We start from the raw sequence: 20,406 nt of genomic DNA on the forward strand, positions 1-20,406 counted from the left end.
ATTCGACAGATCTCCGTATAAATTTCTTGTTATCTTCCCTCCCCGTCCCCGCCTGTCTCGCATACCCAGACAAGGGCGTGGCTATGATCACGGGTGCTGTCTAAAACAGCTGCAGATATTCTTGGATTCTTTTAATCGGAAATTTAGAATAAGTATTAGCAAAGCTGCATTGAGGGAGTGCTAGGAGAAAACAAAACGCTAGTATCCCTAAATCGTGTCATAAAAAGCATACTTGTTTGGATATTTCTGTGAATTGTGAGCACAAACCGCTCTAGCTGGGTTTACAAGATGCGTATAGAAGTACAGCAAGTATTTAGGAAATAAATCTACTTCACCAACAAAATGTTTCAAACCTTCACTTTAAACATTGAAATTTATTTACAAATGCTTTATCGCTCTTTATGGAAACAAAAATATTCAGCGTAAATTGTTCAAGTTGCGTGTTTTCAAATTGACCATCCACCTCGTCCACCGTCCATCTCCAGTTTAAACCGCACCGAAATTAAAATTTTTTTCTGGTGCTTTCAGTAACATAACGAAATCATTTTTGCGTAAATTGTCTTATTTTGATGATTTTCTGTTTTTAGAGAATTATACGCACCGTGACAACTACTCAATTTATCGAGAGAGACTACTTCCAAAATCAAAACTTTTAAACTTCTGAAAGACTTTGTTTCTTCTTTCGCCCAACGGCAAACGTTTGGAGACACCTTCACTCGGCCGGATTTGTTTTTACAGAGATCTGGGCCGAGTATAATGACTGTGAAGATAGCCTGTCTTTTAACCTGTAAAAACAACAAACACAAAAGAATGATTAGAAAGCAAAGGAGAATAAACTGCATGAAATGCCGTTTCAATCTAGCGGGCGATTAACCGTTAATTAGTACTGGAAAGAAGTTTATGAAAACCACCCACCTCATCACGTATGTTAAATATGCAAAGAAAGAGAATGGATAAGAAAATGGAGAAAAAGCCTTGACGTTAAAGCCTGAATTTACTGTCATCTAAGAGTTAAGAGGAAGATTTATAATTCTATGTAACTCATTAAACGAAATAAACTGTCATGGAACTAAGACTACCTTGAGCGGGTTGAAGGCTGACATAGTGCAGCTCATGAATATGTCCCAGCACAAGTTGTTTGCTTTCGTCAACTGGACAATGTGGCATAATGATTACATCATTGCTGTGGGGTAGACTGCTGACCACACGAATCCACTTTTCAAAGTTGTTTGCTGCGGCACACAGAATCACGTGATCACCCCAAGCGCCATCTTGTTCCATGTGAGTCAGGTATTCAATCCATGTTTGATATCCATGGACAAAGTGAAACATATCTGTTCCATCCGGCTTGAACAAAAATCAGTTCAAGAAGCTGACTTGAATTGTCGAAAAAAATTTGATCGTGTAGAGTACTAATCAGGGATTAATTATGGCAGAATGGTATGAAACGATCTTAAATAAGTAATGTACTGTATGGAAACAACCTTTGTGATTGAAAGATTTTTCAAAACGTCATTGTACATTTCAAAGGCTTTGGAAACAGCAAGAAAAAAACTAGAGAGATCCATCATTTAGAGAATAACTAGAATTCTGTCATTTAATAGAGCTTTAAGTTGAACGTTTTAAAAACTGAAATATTCAAATGACCTACTATTTTGGACAAAAATTAATTGAAATAGTAACCAACATCACTGCGTGGCCTCTTAAAAAATAAAGTTCAAACTTTCAGTTCCTCTTTTCACTGGGGGTAAAAGCTGCTATCAGAGCTCCCACAAAAATACCATGATTCCATGCAGCAGTAGCAGCAGCAATCCTGGTCACTTCACGCTGTGAACACTGGGAAAGACTGTAGTGGTGTTGGTTAGTTGACCAGTAAACACCTTAACCTTTATCACACTCTTTAAAAACGAACATCATGTGAAATACTCTGTAAAACATACTAACATCAACTTACTAGTTTTGGGTTACTCCTGAGGTACTGGACTAAGATTTGTCTTAATCTGCCAGGTGGGATTTTGATTCCATCAACAATTTCCAGTTGTTCTGACAAGGCGTAGAACATGCAATTTCCTGATCCTTGGTTGTCAGATATTCTGAAGCCTTTGTCTGATGCAATTTTCCCCAGCCCCAATGATAGATTTGTTCTTCTCTTGACTTTGCTTGCATCAAGTTTCATCTGCTGAAGTTCCTGGATCAATCGGTCGAGAGAGCCTGGAAGAGACAAAGTTTTTATGAATCAAACTACACGAAAAAAGCGACAGCGTCAGCTGGAAAATATCAATTCCCAATCTTGTAACAGAAACTTGAATGAAAAAATAAAATAGGGCTTAAACACCAAACAACCGGTGTTTTGTCGAAGAACTAAGCCTTGAAACAATAAACTGGAAGTCAACTGAATACACTGATAATCAAGAGTGAAGAAGCAAAGAAGAAAAAAATACGAGTTCTACTCTCTGACATATTTGTGTAACTGGAAAAAGAAACCTTAAAGCCGGTTACTTGAACAAAGGCTTAGCCGAAGTTTAACAAAAGCGCGTTCTAAACTACACTAAATGCAATAATTTGGATATATCAACAAAGTTGAAATGGTAAATTAGCCACCGTAATGATTACAAAAGCTGACGTTTCGAGCGTTAGCCCTTCGTCGGAGCGAATAGAGGAATTGTGGGTTGTGTGTGCTTTTAAAGGCAGAAAATGGAGCTATGTTAATGGTGGGAGCATGGCAACGAGAAAAACATGAATAAATTAGTGGAATGAAAAGCGTTCGTTGATCCCTGTGGGATTTAGACTACCGGTTTGAAGATGAGCTTTTGTTCAAGATTTTTACGGCTTTCCGTGCCACCTAAGTGCAAGGAAAGACCGCAGATTGCCATGTGTTGCTTAGAGTGATTAGGTAAATTAAAATGTCTAGCGACTGGTTTCGATGTGTCCTTGTCATTCCTTTCCACGTCTCGAAGGCGTTCTCGGAATCGGTCACCTAGTCCTCTGCCTGTTTCGCCGATGTATATCTTTTTGCAATAAGTGCAAGTTATGCAATAGATTACATTGGCGGAGGTGCACGTGAAGTGATCGGTGATCTTAATGGATCGTTTAGGTCTCGATATTTTATCAGTGTTGTGAATGAAAGGACACGTTTTGCATCGTGCACGAGCGCATTTAAAAGTGCCTGGTTGGACATTAGTCTGAAAATAACTTCTGACCAAAAAATTGCCTATGTTTTTGTCGCGTTTGAAATGAGCGGAGGCTGCGAAAAGATAGTGCTTGTCTCTGGATCGTTTTGAAGTAATTTAAAGTTTTTAAGAATGATGGATTTAACTGAGTGGTAGTGAGGGTGAAACGTGAGAGTGAATGGAATGCGGTCGGAATCTTCCTTATGCGACGTTTGTAGTGCTGAATGTCGATCAATGAGTTGAGCGCGGTGGTAACCCGCTTGAACGACGGAAACAGGGTAACCACGTTTATCGAAGAACTGGCACATTGACTCTGATTTGTGGTGGAAATCAGAGTCATCACTACATAAACGACGAAGTCTTAGAAACTGAGAAAAAGGAATGGAATTCTTAACGTGAGATGGATGCGAAGACGATAACAAGTAATTATGCGAGTCTGTAGGTTTGTAATACACACTAGTGCATAAACCGTTACCTTCAATTGAAACTTTGACGTCTAAAAAGGATAAAGAATTGTTCGAAATTTCCCAAGTATATTTCAGAGCCGGGTGAAAAGAATTGACCGCGGTTATGAATTTAGTGAGCTCCTCTCTGGTAGAGGAGGTAGCGCCGATACAGTCGTCGATGTAGCGACCGTAGAGTTCAGGTTTGGACCCGTTGTATTGGCTGAAAAATTGATGTTCGACAAAACCTACAAAAAGATTGGCATAGCTAGGTCCCATTTTGGTGCCCATGGCTACACCATTGGTTTGTTTGAAGAAGTTGTTTCCGAATGAAAAGCAATTGAGTGTGAGCACTAGTTCGGCTAAGCGTAGTAGTGTTTCAGATTTAGGTTCCTTAACAGTACGTTGATCAAAAAAATGTTTAAGGGCCAGAAGGCCTTCGCCATTAGGAACGACAGTGTAAAGAGACGTAATATCCATGGTGAAAAGAAGTTTGTTTTGGCCAAGGAAATTAAAGTCTCGAAAAATTTGAAGAGCGTGTTGACTGTCTTTAATATATGATGGTAAAGTTGTGACGATGGGAGCCATAATTTTGTCTAGATAGCTGGAGATAAGTTCGGTAGGGCAACTACAAGCCGAGACAATGGGCCGACCCGGGTTGTTAGGTTTGTGAATTTTAGGTAAAAAGTAAATACGAGAGGTTCTAGGAGTGGTTATGATGAGATTTTTTGCTGTGGCCGGCAATTCTTGTTTAGTTATGAGTTCGTTGATCGTATTCTTGACGGAGTTTTGATTGCTGGCAGTGAGGTCTTTGACGATTACACTAAATGCAGCTAAATACACTAAATGCAGCTGAACTTTCTATATGAACATTTATCTTTGTGAACAGTGTCAAGAGGGCCGAAAGCTAGCAGAGGAAGGACATTATTTTATTCAATAAAAACAAACCTCTTTCAATGAATACGTACGGCCGGCCCACTGCTTCCGAAAAAAGCGCGGTTAAGATTAGACCTTAATATTAGACCTTAATATTAGACCTTGATATTAGACCTTAATATTAGACCTCGTATAAACAACCGGCCCTATGTTTTTCCTCTACCATATCAATATATGTTTTCTTTATTATTGTGTCGGACAACGACTTCATTCTGAATGGCCGGTACATAAACACATTTTAAAAGCAACATCATGTACACTTGGTCTTTGTTTTGATAAAGAGCAACAAAACGCCCCAAGTTTTGCACAATTTATGTTTGTCTCCTAATGAAATGTGATGAGACTTCAGTAGACTTGAAAAAAAATTTCACCAAGCCATCCGTCCAGATCAGAAGAAAAAGAATTTTAAAATTCGTGTATCCATGTCTTTGGATTATGCCCGAAGAAAGCAGAGGTACAAATAATAACATATTTCTCCTTAGTGCAAAATATCATGATCATCAAAAGTATCACTTTCACAAAGCGTAGCTGGCCTGAAGTTGAACGTTCTTTTATCAGTGGGGATGTCAATTCCCATGTGTTATTAATATTTTGGTACTCACTCAAAGTCAGTAATGAATCAACTGTCAGTTGTTCGGATGACGTGTCGACATCTTCGGCCTCCTGAGTTCTGAAACTTCTGTCTCGTCTTTTAGAAGCTATAAAGGTAGAAAGACACCTTTTTTTCAATATCAAACCAATCAACAAGCGGATAAAACAACTGATTACTACTCATGTTTAACATATCTTTTAGTGTACGGTGTCCCGACTATCCCTGACGCTTTATAAGAGACTGAAAGACGAGTAGCCCCAAGAAAACACTTTTTGAAGGATATTAAAAATATTCTCACCATAAACTATGTCCCACATCTTCTCCACAAGAATGTCACACTGTTCCTCCCAGCTGAACTTCTCTTTATAGCAACTCCTCAGTTGCTGAATCTCATGGAGGCGGTCTGATCTTTTCTTCTCTCGGACACCAGCAATTGCCTTTGCCCACTCTTTGGGGTCCTCAGAATCCACCACAAATGATTTCCCTGCTGGTACAGTGCACAATGCTTCACCAAATCCTGAGTTGCCACTGACAAGAATGGGAAGACCGGCAGACAAAGCTTCTAATGCTGTCAGGCCAAAACCCTCCGTTCTGGAGGGCATCATGCAGAGATCAACTTCACAAAATGTTTCTTTCAATTCCTCTTTACTCTGCACGAACTTCCTCACAGTCAGCTGCCTTTTATCAATTCCACTCTTCAGCAAGTTCGCTGCAGCCTCATCCTGTTTACCGTCAGCTGCACCCACGAAAATCAGATGGTAAGATCTGTCTCTCAGTTCAACTATTGCTCTGGCAGAGATATCGTAGCCCTTCAAGCTGAAGTCCTCTGGATCACCGCGGCCAAACGTTAGAACCTTAAACTTCTCCATGTCAACTGCAGCTTGTTTTACGTCAGAAAACTCACTGAACGTGCTCGGCGTCAGTTGAATTATATCTTGGTGCTTCTCGCATGAGCGCAGGTAGGAAGAGTAAGCCTTTGTCAACTTTGGTCCAACTGCTACCACAGCATCTGCCAACTTACACAACTCCACTTCAGTTTTGTTCTTCTCATTTCCTTTAGAAATGGCCTCAGGATAGTCTTTGTACATTCCAAGTTCTTCAGGTGCAGTGTGCACTACCTGTATCCACGTGCAATGGTGCGATTCTCTAATAAATTGAGCTTGTTTACCAAGCTTTGCTCCATGACCCAGTACTATGTCAATGGCCAGATCTCTTGGTGGGGCACTCAGCCAGTCAAGGGGGTTGGCATAACCCGGGCGTCTTTGTGCCTCTCTCAAGGATACATCGTGACTCGTTGCCATTCTCCTCTCTTCTTCAGAACAGGCAAACTGTGGAACAAGGAGAGTGACGTCCACTTGCGAATGTTTGGCCAACAGGATGGCAAGCTGTCTGTTTATGGTGGACAAGCCTCCCATTGATGAACTCCACTCACTGCCCAGAAGAGTCACCTTCAATGCCGTGTCAGACTTCATTGGCTCAATTTCACTTGCTTCACCGAGTGATCTAGCAGCCACATTTGAAGATAAACCCTGAAGAAAAATACGTCATTTAGCATTAAAACAATTACAAAACATAACATATTATGTGTGTTATGATATAAATATATGTTGGTCAATACTTAACCGAAGGAAAACAGAAAAGTATAAACTTGAAAAATAATTTCATCGTGATAGAGATTCTCTAACTAATATTTGAAACTGGATATAAACTATTAGGGCTACCTTTCTCAACAATGAACATTTATTATCATATCAAGTAAAATGGAGGAGAGAACTTCCAAAGATGAATCAGAGGCTAGAAATCTGTACTCGAAAAATCTTTTTCATCGATCATACCTGCCTTCTTCTTTTCAAGAACCATTTCCCCAATCCACAGGGAGGAAGTATTTTATCATCGATATTTCTTTTACATATTTCCGCTCGGCCTTCATTTGCATCAATGAGGTGGAAGCAGTCCTCGTGGGTGCACGTGGTTTTCACGTGGTCTGAGCATCCACGACTTGGTTCTTCTGCCCCTTGATGGCAGTAAGGACATGCAACACACAGTCTATACTGTAGTCCCCTCAGGTACGGCATCTCTTGTGACAAATTATGAAGGGTGTCTTCAAGAAATTCACGAACGACACTTGCTAGTTCGGCGGAGTTCTGTCCTACAACCTGATGACTCTGTGTTCTTTGTCTCAAGATTACCTTCACAACTCCTGTTTTGCATATAAGGACAAAATCATGAATATCTTTGCCAATGATGAACCATGCTCCATTTTGGTACAGGGTAGGTTGATGCGTGGGCCATGTCTTTGAACACCAACGAATGGATCGTGAGACAAGTTGTGAGAAGAGACCATGAGGAACAAAGCCATGGACAAACAGGAGATACAATGGACAGGGATCCGTTGACGACGGTTTCATCTTACAGAGTTTATCAGGTGATGACTTCAGCTGAGCTGGTACAAAGTACTTTACGTCAGTTGGGGAAACTGAGAACTTCGCGATCAAACCAAATCGCTCCATCAGGTCTAAGATGTCTTCTTTGATGATTCCTTGTCCAATAAAGCTGGAGAACACATGATCAACATGTTCCATGCTGAGGATGCCACTTCCTTCAAGTTCTTGCCAGTACTTAGCATTCAGGGGATTCTATAAAATGTATCAAAATTCAGCAATTCTGGATAAGGGAAGGCTACGTAATGTTCCTTTTGAACATTTCCCACATACATGTAAAACAACTGAAAAAAAAGTTTATTTCCATCAATTTACTGAAATGGTCGGATATTAAACCTGGGAAAATTTGTATCTTGGGTTGCTCAGAGGTGAATACGCCCACTAGCACACGCAAAAAGAACTATTCAACTTTTTTAATACAATTATTACGAGCAGTAAGAAGTTAATCCAAGTCTCTAATTGTAAACAAAAAGGCTAAATTAATATATGACCTGAGAAGCAGCAAAAAGTAGGTGAAATGGGGTCAACAAATCATAGGATTATAACAATAAACTATAAAAAGACACATGTTCACAGTTTAAAAAGTCACAGTTTTTGCATTAGTTACTTCTTTCTTCGAAAAAACACCATGCTTAGTTTCCTGTTGTTCTAAATTATTGAACAACATTTTCCAAGTAAGCTAGCCTTTCTATGATGAAATTGACTTTATACCTGTTTATTGAAAGGTGGTATGGTTATCAGCTGCTTGAACAGATCAATCAGCCACTGAACCTTCAGTACAACTGTACTGTGGTGCTTGATTATCATCCCCAGGCCATGGTAAAAACTGATCATGGATTCAAACTCTTTTCCATTTTCCATGAAACAATCTTTTCTTGCATGGTGCTCAAGTTGTTGCAGATTTCTGTGATAAATCTGTTTGGCCACCAAAGCTTCAATCACCTTTTCAAACAAAAACCACCTAAAGGGCAACAGACTACTAAGAATGTATTATGGCATAAAATTAGGTATTGATTTCAGTCAGTCGTGTATGTATTTGTACTCTTCTAGTGTACATTCATATTTGGCCGTATGGCGTCTTCAACTTTCAGGAATAATCAACATGGTTATTTTTTGCGACGACGTCTCAACTCAGAAAACCCTGCCTTCTCAGATATCAATCACATCTTCTAATCTTTTATAATCATAACATTGTCTCCATGTCAAGAGTTAGAGTTTTTTGGTCTGTACTGAATAGACTGCTGTGTATTTGCACGATCTGATGTTTTAAGAGTTTTGATGAACTTTAAAGTACTGGAGGTGAGATAGTTTTGCATTGATATACATTTTCATGCATGTTGAGTTATGCTGAATATGCCGATTATATTGAAAGAAATTTCATTGCGGTATATTTTGAATAAATTATTGATCCTGAAGTGCTTGAACTGGAGTTATTCCAAATAAATTGCGTTTTTCATTTACCTGACTGGTATTTTCTCACCCATATAAGGCTCCTGCCACAACACCTCCAGGATTGTGTTCTGTAATTCATTTATACCATCTACTTTTCCTTCTTGCCCTGCAGGATATATTTAGAAAAGGAATTCAAAGTATTAAGCAACACAGAAACATGTGCTTACAATGAGCATAATTTGTATTTTAATTGTGTGATTGCAGAGATCAGCTGACAACATAGCTAAGATGATTAACTCTTCAAATCCCAATATTTTAAGCCTCTGTTCCTTACTCCAAACTTTGAAATTAATGGATCTGTCAGCAAAAAAGTATAGGACCTGGTATGGTGCCGCCTTAAACTAAGAAGAGTGCAGGTAATAAAAGAAAGAAAACCTAGCTTGCTTTCTTGCTTTCACTACAAGCCTTAACTCATTCTACGAGTCTTTTAAAATTTTATTGAAACACAACACAACCACTGAATGCTAGTCAGATAATATGAATGCTTGCCAACCAAATTGTAAAGTGTTTTTAAAACTGATAAATGTCAGATAACTGCATGTGTGTCCAGCACCCATTGAAGAAAATCCTGTGTTCTGATTGGCTACCCAAGCCAGTAGGATGGACTCGGGATCACACACTTTGATCCCATGCATCGAAAAAAGTGTGTGGAGGAGACTTGCAAAGTTTGTAACTTTTTGTCAGTATCCAGCCATCGTGACCTCACACTTGGGTCAATAATGCATATATACAGTCATCAATTACTTAAGAAACATATAACAAAGGATACAACATAAAGGCAAACATCTTACCTGTTTCATTCGTTTTTTTCTGCTTTCGACTCTTCTGAAAAAATTTCTTAATCAAGTTTAGTCTCTGTGATTTTGTGTTGTCAATGCAGAATAGAGGCCTGACCACATGTCTCTCACATTCCATACCAGAAATTCTCTCCTTAATTTGTTTCTTTATTGCTGCAATGTCTTCAACTGGTTTGTCACCATGTGTACCAACAATGAGCACTGGGGGGCGGAGGTAGGGCAGCTTGTGTTGTGCATCATCATCTGTTTCATCGGTTCCCAGGGCAACACTATGTACTGTAGCCAACCATGAGAGCAAATTCTCCATGTTTGTTTCATTGTTAGGGTTTTCCAATTTCACATCGTTTCTCCCTTGTCTCACGCAAGGCTCAGCTGGGGCATCCAAAGGCTTGCTGAGATTGTGCACCAATATGTAGAGAGCCCGCTGTGATAAGAAGATAGGATGGCTAGCATAGTACAAGTGCTGCCCTGCAAAGTCCCACAAGTCCATTGTAACATACGGTTCCTCTGTGAGTAAAGCACTTTCAGTGGGTTTCCCCTGAGCATACTCCAACCACTGATGAACATGCTTCACAGTATCAGGTGGTTGAGAAACATCAATCATCATATCAGGCTCAGCTTGCACGTTTTCATCTTTACATTCAGTAGAATATTCATTGCCACTGTTTGGCAGAATATCTCTGAAACCTTCATTCTCCTCAACCTGAATGGAGAATTAAATAAACTATCATGCTCACTTAAGTATATATAATTATGTATTCAAAACTTGACATTATGAACAGGCTGCTAAATTGTAAATAATTATGATCACCTCAGTCTAGAATAATTTTAAGGGGGCAATTTTATAAAAAGTTGTTGTACTGCTTTAGTGAGGGGGGGTATAACAAGATAACTTGGTTTACCAACTGAGTTGAAGATGTAAATTGGCTACTGTAAAGAGTTCTGAGGCTGACATCTCAAGTTTAAGAGCCCTTAGACAGAGAGAAACTTTACTGCAGATAGATTAAGACATTGAAGAGCAAATCCTCCCACCCTGGAGATAGTCAACTTAGACCAAGAAATGTTTGTTGAGACTGAAGTTACATAAGCATTAGCATAACATACATTCATTTTATAGCCAAAATGTAACAAGAGTTATGAAAACATTACATCAGAGAATAAAAAATAATTACGACTAAAAATTTATACATAATTGGAGGAAAAAATCTCAAGTTTCCTTTAAGTTAAGAGAAGACACCACTGGAAAAGCAATTGAAGATTGGAAAAATCAAAAGATACCCCTCATTTTTGTGGTAAAAGTTTTGCATGTATGCCTTCATTCAAGATGTTTAAACAAAAATTACTTGAAAATCTTTTTTACCTGATGTCTAAATAAAATTTAGTCTCATCTAAACTTTTGTGAAAACATCCAAAAGAAACTGAGACTGTTTCAGACACAATTCTAAATGTAAGAAATTTAGAATTTTCATAGAGAAAATAATTTTAAAAAATAGCAAGTTGTAATCCCATTCATTCTCTTTAAAAACAAATATTTCTCAAAAGGCTAATTCGGCTGCTTTCCTCCCCTCTCCTCCTTTTATAAAATTCTCAGCATTTTTAGTAAACTCTCAAACCTGCTTTGACTTGAAAACACCTTCAACTTCATCTTCTAATTTCAGTTCTCCTTCTTCGGTTCTCTCTTCCTTTAAAAATTGAGAAATATCTCCTCCACACATTCTTCCAACCACAATCTTTGCTACATCTTTTGAACATTCAACCAGTCCTGGCTTACTCTCCCTGGTCAACTGCCAGTTCTTGACAGCTTGGTCAACATCAATTTCACACTTTGAAGGATCCACTTCAATCCCCTCAGTACTCTGTTCTTTAGGGTCAAATGGAAGGCCTAAAAGACTCTTCTTCAGACTGGTTTTACCAGCACGATCCTGACCAACCAGTATAACACGACCACGGTAAACTTGTACATATCCATCTTTTAAAGCCTCTTCATAAGCCAACTGTGCTCTTTGTCTATCCACATGGTCTAATTAAATTGAAAAGTCATCATGATTGAGCCAAAGGAAAAAGGCTAATCAGAAGAGGTTGTAATTATTATAAAAACCCTAAAGGAAAAGCAATTTCTGTTTTCAAAAGTTACAAACACAATCTGAAAAAGGCCTGATAATTAAGTCAATTTAACTACATGTCCTTCATGCATAAAGTTAGAAACTATGCTAGTATATACATGTAAAAATCTTTGCATCGGTGAGTTAGGTAAACACATACACAATGACTATTATAAACTGACTCAATGAAATGAAACATTAAGAGTAAATTGATTTTAATGTGACTGATCAAACTAAACAAAGGCAATAATTGATGTCAATTCTGCCAAATGGTGTTTGGAAAACAGAAAGAAAAATCACATTCCCAAAATGTAGCAATTGATAGATTCTAAAATATTACAAGGGCAGCATAAATTATGGTGTAACAATTATCAGAATTACTCCTGACCAGTTAAGACAAACGTTTTATTCCCAATAACCTAAACTCTCATTTTAAAATCATATTAGTCCATAAATTCTGTATCATAAGCTAAATGTTGTTACATTCTTAATAACTTCCAATAAAATAAAGCAAAAATTATGGAGTTACAACTTACAGTACTACATTCCTGGATGACAAATGATTTGTAATAAACTTAATTCTTCCTTTTAAAATTAAAATCAAATAAACAGAAAGCAAAAATTACAACAGCAATTCCTACAACTGTGAAATAATTTGCAATAAACTTCTTAATTTCCAATCAACTAGAAAGCAAAAATTACAACTTACAATAATCCCTTACTGTAAAATGATTTGTAACAAACTTAATCCCTCCTCAATTCCCTCTCAAATTATAGTACACTGTAGTTCAACTTAAATTTCAATGTCAGCCAAGTCGTTAAAATAAACCTTTCAAAATATAACTAAAACTTCCAGTACAAATGTCATGTATTTCTAAAGTGATGCAACCTTTGTTCGATCATACAGTATAACTGTGACAGCATTTACTTCATTATATTTCTCACGATTTATTATAAAACTATTGTCAGCTGCCTGTAATTATCAGTAACAAGCAGCATAACCACTTGCAAGTCAACCATTAGAACCAATTTAGTAAATAATGCACAGGTAACAACATTAATGTGAAGAGGAATTTCCTTTACTCACCTGGGACATCTGAATATACTGCAAGAATCTTATCCTTTAGCTCCATAACACTTCTCATTCCTTCAACTGTAAAAGGATTCCCTCTCACAAACAAAACATCGAGTTTCTTCAGCTGTTTTATAGCTGGACTCAACACAGTCAACTGGTTGTGATTCAGCTCCAGTCTCTCCAGCTCCACCATCTCCCCAATACCATCAGGGATGGTGGTTAGATTGTTAAATGAGATGTCCAGCACTCTGAGTTTCTTCAACTGAGTAAAACTTGTAGGGAATATGGACAGCTGGTTTATTCTAACATGAAGTACCGTAAGATTGTTTAGTTTTCCGATACTTTCAGGTATTGTTGTAAGTTTATTCCCTGACAGGTTAAGGTTCTCCAACTCAGTCAATTCAAACAAAGCTGCAGACAATTCATGCAACCTTTCCTTACTGAGATCTAAAGTTGTTCCTCCCAAAGATGTTAACATCCTTCTTCTTAACTCTTCTTTAGAAAGAAATTCCATTTCATTCATGGGAAACTGTCTGAACAAAAATAAAAGCTGTCATTAAAGGTGAGTAACTTAAACTAACTTGCTTTGGCATTATAACCATTGAACCAAAATGGAGAAAATGAGGTTTATAATTTAACTTCTACTAAACCAAACTAATGAGTTATATTTTATTCCTCTAAGTACAATCTTTGGAAGCCATCCACCCTTGAGTGTTCTTTTAAACACTCTGAGTAAACACTGCTTATTTGTAAAAGCTCTAGTTATTTATTTTCATGTCAGACATTTTGACTTTAGTCTCACTGTATAATTTTTTTTGTCAAAAATAAACAACTGCTTGCGTTGTACATGTTAACAACAACGCTATTACGAACAAGAAAATACTTGAATCTTAAAACAGAGTTCTCCTGACTCTTTAAAAACAACATGATTACTTTTATTGTAAAGGTTAATATCTAACAGGAAAGAAATCATTAGTGCAAATCTATGGTTGGTTATGTTTTGATGTGATAACCTTAAACAGTTGTAATATAAACCAAAACATGAATGATTTCCAAGCTGAAAACATTCAAACCAAGTGGCTATTTCCAGACCTGTTATTTCATTTTATCCTCTGTAAGTTGTTTTCATTTGCAATTGACACAGAAAATTACTCAGAAGATGGTCCTGCAGGTTCTTTAACAGAAACTGATTTCATAAGTCCTTCTCTCTGACATAATTCATTGTTTGGAATATGAAAAAAACAGAATGAGAGCCTTGTTTTTGTTTCATTTTTTTTTTGTTTTTTTTTTGTTTTTTAATTTTTTTTTTTTTTTTTTTTAAGAGTTTGTCACCCAGTAAGATGCTTTTGAGACAACAATTTTCAATTTATGATACATCTTGCATGAGATCTAGGTCAGCAACAGTTGTTGTACACATTATGTCGTGTAATGATGTGGTTGATGCAATAAACAATTTAATTAAAAAAAGTAAAGAAAACTGATAATAATTTTTTGTTTATGTTTAAAGCATAACTAAAAAAGGGAACCAGCTCCACAAAGGTACATGATGAACTTGCTTGGAGGCCTCTTAGTTTGAGGAGAGAACTACATACATTAAGCCAATTTTACAAAATAGCCAAGAATCTTGCTCCACATAATTCAACTTAGCTATTCCCTAAACTGTCAAGTGGATACGCATATTTTTGTCTTAAATCAAAAGAAAACTTCACTCAATTTCCTTAGAGAATTCTACATTTCAAAAGTCTTTTTTCCATCCATTATCACTGGCTAGAATTGTCTGGACCTAGTTGTCCCAATCTCTGTATCTCTTCCCACTTTGAGATCAAACCTGGTAAATTCTCTTTCTGAATACTGACACTAAGTTATATGATTGTTCTGTTACATGGCATGCATCTGTTGATCACACCTACCTCAGACTGGGTTCCTATTTTCTTTGAGAATATCTCTTGAAAATTGATAGCTGTGCATCACCTATGTATTTCCCAGTGCAGTTTTGAGTCTGAATTAGTGAAATGTGACCGGGCACAGGATTTCGTACACTAACGCTTTACCGTTTAACGAAGTAATCCGTTTACTATCCGTTTATTATCCGTTTAAAACGGATCATCAAAGCGTTTAAATGCTTTCTTCATCCGTTTAAACGCTTTGCTCATCCGTTTAACGTTTTCGACAAAACGTTTAAACGGTTAACCTATCCGTTTAAAAAAAAATCCATCCGTTTAACGGTTACTTGCATCCGTTCAACGTTTTTGAAGAGCAACGGTATAAAACAGTCCCAAGAAGCATCCGTTGAAAATCAATCACGCTTCGATCGAGCGGCTATGTTGGTCGTCGCTACAACTTACTGTTTGCAAATCTCTGGTATGAGAAGGTGTTCGATTAGAAGAATTCTCACTCAGATATTGAGACACGAGAGCTCGCATTAACTTACGAAAACAGAATGATATTCGTTAAGTAACACGAGAAGAGCGAGATTTGTTTTCATGCTTATGCAAATTTATTTCGATAGACGTGTACGGCAAAACTATTTACCGAATCGGTGGCCATTGGATTTCTCATCTTTTAGTTCCATCGAATGAAAGGAAACGAAAATGGCTTTATAAAAGCTATAATTACAAATTACTTTACGAAATCGAACGCTAGATGAAACATGAGCGAAAGAAAGTTGCATATGCAAAATTGTTTCGATAGTTAAAGTGCACCTACACCCAAAAAATTTTTTTCGCTTAACGAAGTAAGCTTATTTTTTTGAGTATTTCTGCGCAAAAATTTTTTTATTTGCTCAAATCTTCAATTTTCTATGCCCAGTCAAAATACGGAAAATCGGCCGCCATCTTGCCCCACGACCGAGTTTAAAGAAGAATGGCTCTAGCGGGTAATGTGACGTCAAATCGAGAACACGAAAGTCTGCATCTCACACATTTTCACTTGTTTGGGAAGATTGTCGTCGATATCGTCCGAAATATGCCGACTAGGTGTGTTGTATGAAGATTGTATGGAGCGCGATACCCTCTTGCAAATTTCGCACGTTGCTACATCCTTCTACAACACACTTAGTCGGCATATTTTCGGACAATTATCGACTACAACCTTCCCAAACAAGTGAAAATGTGTGAAAAGCAGACTTTCGTGTTCTCGATTTGACGTCACATTACCCACTAGAGCCATTCCTCTTTAAACTCGGTCGTGGGGCAAGATGGCGGCCGATTTTCCGTATTTTGACTGGGCATAGAAAATTGAAGATTTGAGCAAATAAAAAAATTTTTGCGCAGAAATACTCAAAAAAATAAGCTTACTTCGTTAAGCGAAAAAAATTTTTTGGGTGTAGGTGCACTTTAACCGACGGTGAAATCTACAAAATCGGCGGCTATTTTTACCTATATATAATCCATTTCTTAAGGTTTTTCACTTGATAGTGCGATTTCATTTCGGTCAATACGTAGAAGAAACAATTTAGGAACATGAAAAAAAAAAAGACTTTGCTTCTCAATTCTAATTTTTCTTTCTGTCGAGAATGTTCAGTCCGCATGGTATGATTGACAGATTGCTTCCTCTGTTTATATTTTATGCAAATTTTCAAACGCATTGCGAGCTCTCCAGAGCGAGACTCGCTCTCGGCTCGCTTTACTCGCCCGTGGATAGCTTAATTGCAGGCTAGTAATTTAATTTTACTTCGTTTTCTATTGGTGTCAGTCGAATATAATATTAGCATGAAACGTCAGTGTTCCGCAAGAACAATATTATTCGTATAATTGTTCGCAACGGTTTCTGTTTGTTATGTGCGGGGCTTATCCCCCTGTTCTTTAGCCCTCCTTATCCGTTCAAGGTTTTTGTCCATCCGTTTAACGTTTTAAGCTATCGTTTAATAGATTCTGTTCAACCGTTTAACGTTTTAAGCCATCCGTTTATTTTTTTTCTCGGCCGTTTAACGGTTTACAGAATCCGTTTTTGGACTTTGCTCTACCGTTTAACGCTTTGGACTATCCGTTTAAATGGATATGCAAACCGTTTAAACACTCTTACTACCCGTTTATTATCCGTTTACAAACCGTTTATTTTCAACCGTTTAACGAAAAAGCGTTAGTGTACGAAATCCTGTGCCCGGTCACAAATACTCTTTCTTGTTTTTCTAAGGTACACTGAGCTCAACGTGATGTCCTAATTCTACCTCTGCTGCAAACATTCTAGGTGAAGCACGGTCACTGAGCAGCGATGCATTAGGAAACTAAATTTGTATTGTATGGTATTCAGTCTGTAAATTACAATGTCAACTGTGGTTTTTTTCACAAAGTACAAAGTTTGATAATTAATACTAATGACTTCTCAGAGGCCATTATTTGATTGTTTAAATAATAGACCCCTCTAGCTTTGTAGGTTTAACTCATTGTTATCGCCAATGGAGGGTTGTTTGTGTGTCTGTTTGTCTGTGTCCCTGAATAAATTGGATAAATGAGGCCTAGGTGATTTTGGGGAAAACAATGAAAAATGTGCTTAAATAAAAAAATTAATAAATTCAACATTCACTGGAAATATTGCATTTATCATGTCAAGTATACACACTTTAGTATGTTGATTGAAAGCTCTCAACCAAACAGGTTTTTCATAGTATGTCCAAACTATAATAATCAAAGTTATTGAATACAAACAGGGAAGCGTTTGTTGCTTTCGCAAACAAGAAACGTACAACAGGCCAAATACTGGATTATCAAAATTTTTTGACTTGAAATGCACATTCAAGTATGCTGTAGTTTCTACATCTTACAAAAAAAGCTTGTTAATGAATAAAAAATGAGTGACGTATATGAGCACGATCCTTCGCAGTAAAGCACTATTTGAGCAATAGTGAAAATCAGACCTGAAAAAAGTAGTATCGCAGAGGTCAGTGGTTCGAATCCCGTACAGGCCTGAAATTTTTTTTTTTTTTTCAGGTCTGATTTTCACTATTGCTCAAATAGTGCTTTACTGCGAAGGATCGTGCTCATATACGTCTCATAACCGCAGTTCACACATATGTTTCATATGTCTGTTGTTGTTTGATTTATCATCTACGGGTTTATGTCGAATTAATTTGATGGCCTGCTCCCAGTTGGCTTGTTAGCTCAATTGGTAGAGCGCTGCACTAGTATCGCAGAGGTCAGTGGTTCGAATCCCGTACAGGCCTGAAATTTTTTTCAGGTCTGATTTTCACTATTGCTCAAATAGTGCTTTACTGCGAAGGATCGTGCTCATATACGTCTCATAACCGCAGTTCACACATATGTTTCATATGTCTGTTGTTGTTTGATTTATCATCTACGGGTTTATGTCGAATTAATTTGATGGCCTGCTCCCAGTTGGCTTGTTAGCTCAATTGGTAGAGCGCTGCACTAGTGTCGCAGAGGTCAGTGGTTCGAATCCCGTACAGGCCTGAAATTTTTTTTTTTTTTTTTTTTCCAGGTCTGATTTTCACTATTGCTCAAATAGTGCTTTACTGCGAAGGATCGTGCTCATATACGTCTCATAACCGCAGTTCACACATATGTTTCATATGTCTGTTGTTGTTTGATTTATCATCTACGGGTTTATGTCGAATTAATTTGATGGCCTGCTCCCAGTTGGCTTGTTAGCTCAATTGGTAGAGCGCTGCACTAGTATCGCAGAGGTCAGTGGTTCGAATCCCGTACAGGCCTGAAATTTTTTTTTCAGGTCTGATTTTCACTATTGCTCAAATAGTGCTTTACTGCGAAGGATCGTGCTCATATACGTCTCATAACCGCAGTTCACTCATATGTTTCATATGTCTGTTGTTGTTTGATTTATCATCTACGGGTTTATGTCGAATTAATTTGATGGCCTGCTCCCAGTTGGCTTGTTAGCTCAATTGGTAGAGCGCTGCACTAGTATCGCAGAGGTCAGTGGTTCGAATCCCGTACAGGCCTGAAATTTTTTTCAGGTCTGATTTTCACTATTGCTCAAATAGTGCTTTACTGCGAAGGATCGTTCTCATATACGTCTCATAACCGCAGTTCACACATATGTTTCATATGTTTGTTGTTGTTTGATTTATCATCTACGGGTTTATGTCGAATTAATTTGATGGCCTGCTCCTAGTTGGCTTGTTAGCTCAATTGGTAGAGCGCTGCACTAGTATCGCAGAGGTCAGTGGTTCGAATCCCGTACAGGCCTGAAATTTTTTTTTTTTTTTTTTTTTCCAGGTCTGATTTTCACTATTGCTCAAATAGTGCTTTACTGCGAAGGATCGTGCTCATATACGTCTCATAACCGCAGTTCACACATATGTTTCATATGTCTGTTGTTGTTTGATTTATCATCTACGGGTTTATGTCGAATTAATTTGATGGCCTGCTCCCAGTTGGCTTGTTAGCTCAATTGGTAGAGCGCTGCACTAGTATCGCAGAGGTCAGTGGTTCGAATCCCGTACAGGCCTGAAATTTTTTTCAGGTCTGATTTTCACTATTGCTCAAATAGTGCTTTACTGCGAAGGATCGTTCTCATATACGTCTCATAACCGCAGTTCACACATATGTTTCATATGTTTGTTGTTGTTTGATTTATCATCTACGGGTTTATGTCGAATTAATTTGATGGCCTGCTCCCAGTTGGCTTGTTAGCTCAATTGGTAGAGCGCTGCACTAGTATCGCAGAGGTCAGTGGTTCGAATCCCGTACAGGCCTGAAATTTTTTTTTTTTTTTTTTTTCCAGGTCTGATTTTCACTATTGCTCAAATAGTGCTTTACTGCGAAGGATCGTGCTCATATACGTCTCATAACCGCAGTTCACACATATGTTTCATATGTCTGTTGTTGTTTGATTTATCATCTACGGGTTTATGTCGAATTAATTTGATGGCCTGCTCCCAGTTGGCTTGTTAGCTCAATTGGTAGAGCGCTGCACTAGTATCGCAGAGGTCAGTGGTTCGAATCCCGTACAGGCCTGAAATTTTTTTTTTCAGGTCTGATTTTCACTATTGCTCAAATAGTGCTTTACTGCGAAGGATCGTGCTCATATACGTCTCATAACTGCAGTTCACACATATGTTTCATATGTCTGTTGTTGTTTAAAAAATGAGTGAGTTCGAAAGTTTCTAAGAATTTGACTTGTACTTTTTCACTTGTCAATTACCGAAGCAGAAAGCGAGCAAGCATCAAATACGTGACATAACTGCCTGTAGATCATATAATCATGCCTACACTTGGTTACTTAACAGACCTTGGCGGTTTCGAGTATATTTCTAACTTCTATTAGATAAAATTAAAATGAAGTACAATCCAGGGAATAATGCAAAAATTTTGCCATCAGTTTAAACACTCTCATTACTTGTTGTGAATACTAATCGATGCTTAACAACTACTAGACAGATAACGATTAGAGCTAATTGACGTCAACACGATCAGAAAC

At 37.7% G+C, this 20,406-nt stretch overlaps 1 protein-coding gene and 1 long non-coding RNA gene across 3 annotated transcripts in view; both read right to left on the reverse strand.

The window, feature by feature from the left end:
• Positions 1-350: 350 nt before the first annotated feature.
• LOC148740425 (uncharacterized) lies at positions 351-13,553 on the reverse strand. Of its 2 annotated transcripts, none has more exons than XM_088750484.1 (11): positions 13,021-13,553; positions 11,445-11,851; positions 9,826-10,534; positions 9,044-9,140; positions 8,294-8,543; positions 6,977-7,777; positions 5,440-6,670; positions 5,152-5,247; positions 1,955-2,211; positions 1,080-1,347; positions 351-785 (listed from the first exon to the last, which is right to left on the reverse strand). In XM_088750484.1, exons 1-11 carry the CDS (start codon positions 13,529-13,531, stop codon positions 781-783), a joined length of 4,632 nt encoding a protein of 1,543 aa, XP_088606610.1. In that variant the 5' UTR covers positions 13,532-13,553; the 3' UTR covers positions 351-780. The 2 variants fall into 2 exon arrangements, with proteins under 2 accessions (XP_088606610.1, XP_088606609.1); XM_088750483.1 differs by having other exon boundaries at positions 8,294-8,558.
• A 3,967-nt stretch (positions 13,554-17,520) lies between these two features.
• LOC148740426 (uncharacterized) overlaps positions 17,521-20,406 on the reverse strand; it is a 3,641-nt gene continuing 755 nt past the window's right edge. Inside the window, exon 2 of the long non-coding RNA XR_015997159.1 lies at positions 17,521-20,406. This exon is cut by the window's right edge and continues 212 nt beyond it. This is a non-coding gene — a long non-coding RNA (uncharacterized LOC148740426).

Source organism: Stylophora pistillata, chromosome 2 (genome assembly GCF_964205215.1).
Source record: "Stylophora pistillata chromosome 2, jaStyPist1.2, whole genome shotgun sequence".
Taxonomy (NCBI): domain Eukaryota; kingdom Metazoa; phylum Cnidaria; class Anthozoa; order Scleractinia; family Pocilloporidae; genus Stylophora; species Stylophora pistillata.

Excerpts from the sequence above, each read along its gene's own strand:
- LOC148740425 (XM_088750483.1), bottom strand. The coding sequence starts at position 13,531 with ATGAATGAAATGGAATTTCTTTCTAAAGAAGAGTTAAGAAGAAGGATG. Across the intron at positions 7,778-8,293 it reads TACCACCTTTCAATAAACAG|AATCCCCTGAATGCTAAGTA; the intron begins GTATAAAGTCAA and ends TACATTTTATAG. Across the intron at positions 5,248-5,439 it reads GATGTGGGACATAGTTTATG|CTTCTAAAAGACGAGACAGA; the intron begins GTGAGAATATTT and ends CTACCTTTATAG.